The 1074-nt window shown below is 45.3% G+C and overlaps 1 protein-coding gene across 1 annotated transcript; it reads left to right on the forward strand.

Annotated features, from left to right (window-relative positions):
- On the forward strand, positions 1 to 498 carry LOC129766670 (probable RNA helicase armi). Its single transcript, XM_055767257.1, has one exon. It carries the CDS (start codon positions 1 to 3, stop codon positions 496 to 498), a length of 498 nt encoding a protein of 165 aa, XP_055623232.1.
- The last annotated feature ends 576 nt before the right edge of the window (positions 499 to 1074 follow it).

Here is a 1074-nt window from a genome sequence, read left to right on the forward strand (position 1 = left end):
ATGCCAGCAAGCATCGAACGAACGTCGGGGTGCCCCGGATCATGTCCGAACTTCCTGCTGAAGCTCTACAAGAAAGGCGTTCGACCGGAAGACATTGGCATTATCACACCGTACCAACAGCAGGTCAAGACAATTCGGCGTATTCTGGATGAAAGTAATTTGCAGAAACCAAAAATCGGAAGCGTGGAGGAATTCCAAGGCCAGGAGCGTATGGTGATTATTATATCTACTGTGCGAACTTCGAAATCGCTGCTGCAAAGCGACCTGCAGCATGCACTTGGTTTCATTGCCAGCCCAAAGCGCTTGAATGTGGCCATCTCCCGTGCACGGGCGCTGCTTTTGATCTTCGGTAGCCCTCATCTGCTGTCAGCGGACAAACACTGGCGAAATCTGTTGTTCAGGGCGATTAATTCCGGTTCGTACTGTGGGTGCGATCTTCCCGAGCATATTGATCCCACGGAGCCAGCGCTGAATGGCGACGCACACAAGGAGGAGTGAACTATTGTGTAACGGTTGGAGTTTGATTACTTATAAACGCGGGTTCGTATATGCTACATCCGAATACCTCGAACGAACTGCAGTGTATCGTATTATTATGAGATGTATCATTTCTGAATTTAATTTTTATGTTTGAAACAAATAAAATAAATGAGATTAATTTTAAAGCACAGAGAATAATATCTTAAAACCGACTTTACAGTTTTTCAATTCCGAAAATTTCTGAATTTGTCTTGCGACGGGGGAACTGTCTCTAAACAAAATGAGCATTGCAGGTGCAGGTCGTGGCCGAGTGGTTAGCGTCTCACATTATCATGCCGGGTGTTCGGGTTGCATTCCCGTTCTGGCCGGGGGATTTTTCGTCAAAGAAATTTCCTTCGACTTGCACTGTGGTCACGCGTATTCTAGAGCTTGTCTACATTCAAGGCATGTTATTTGGCCTAAGAAATCTCAATTAAGTATTATTAAATGACGCTAATTAATGCATACGTTGAGACAGCAAAAGTTCCACAGGGAACGTTAACGCCATTCAAGAAGAAGGTGCAGGTCTCCAAGAAAAGTCACAACCGGGGAACA

Source organism: Toxorhynchites rutilus, chromosome 2 (genome assembly GCF_029784135.1).
Source record: "Toxorhynchites rutilus septentrionalis strain SRP chromosome 2, ASM2978413v1, whole genome shotgun sequence".
Lineage (NCBI taxonomy): Eukaryota > Metazoa > Arthropoda > Insecta > Diptera > Culicidae > Toxorhynchites > Toxorhynchites rutilus.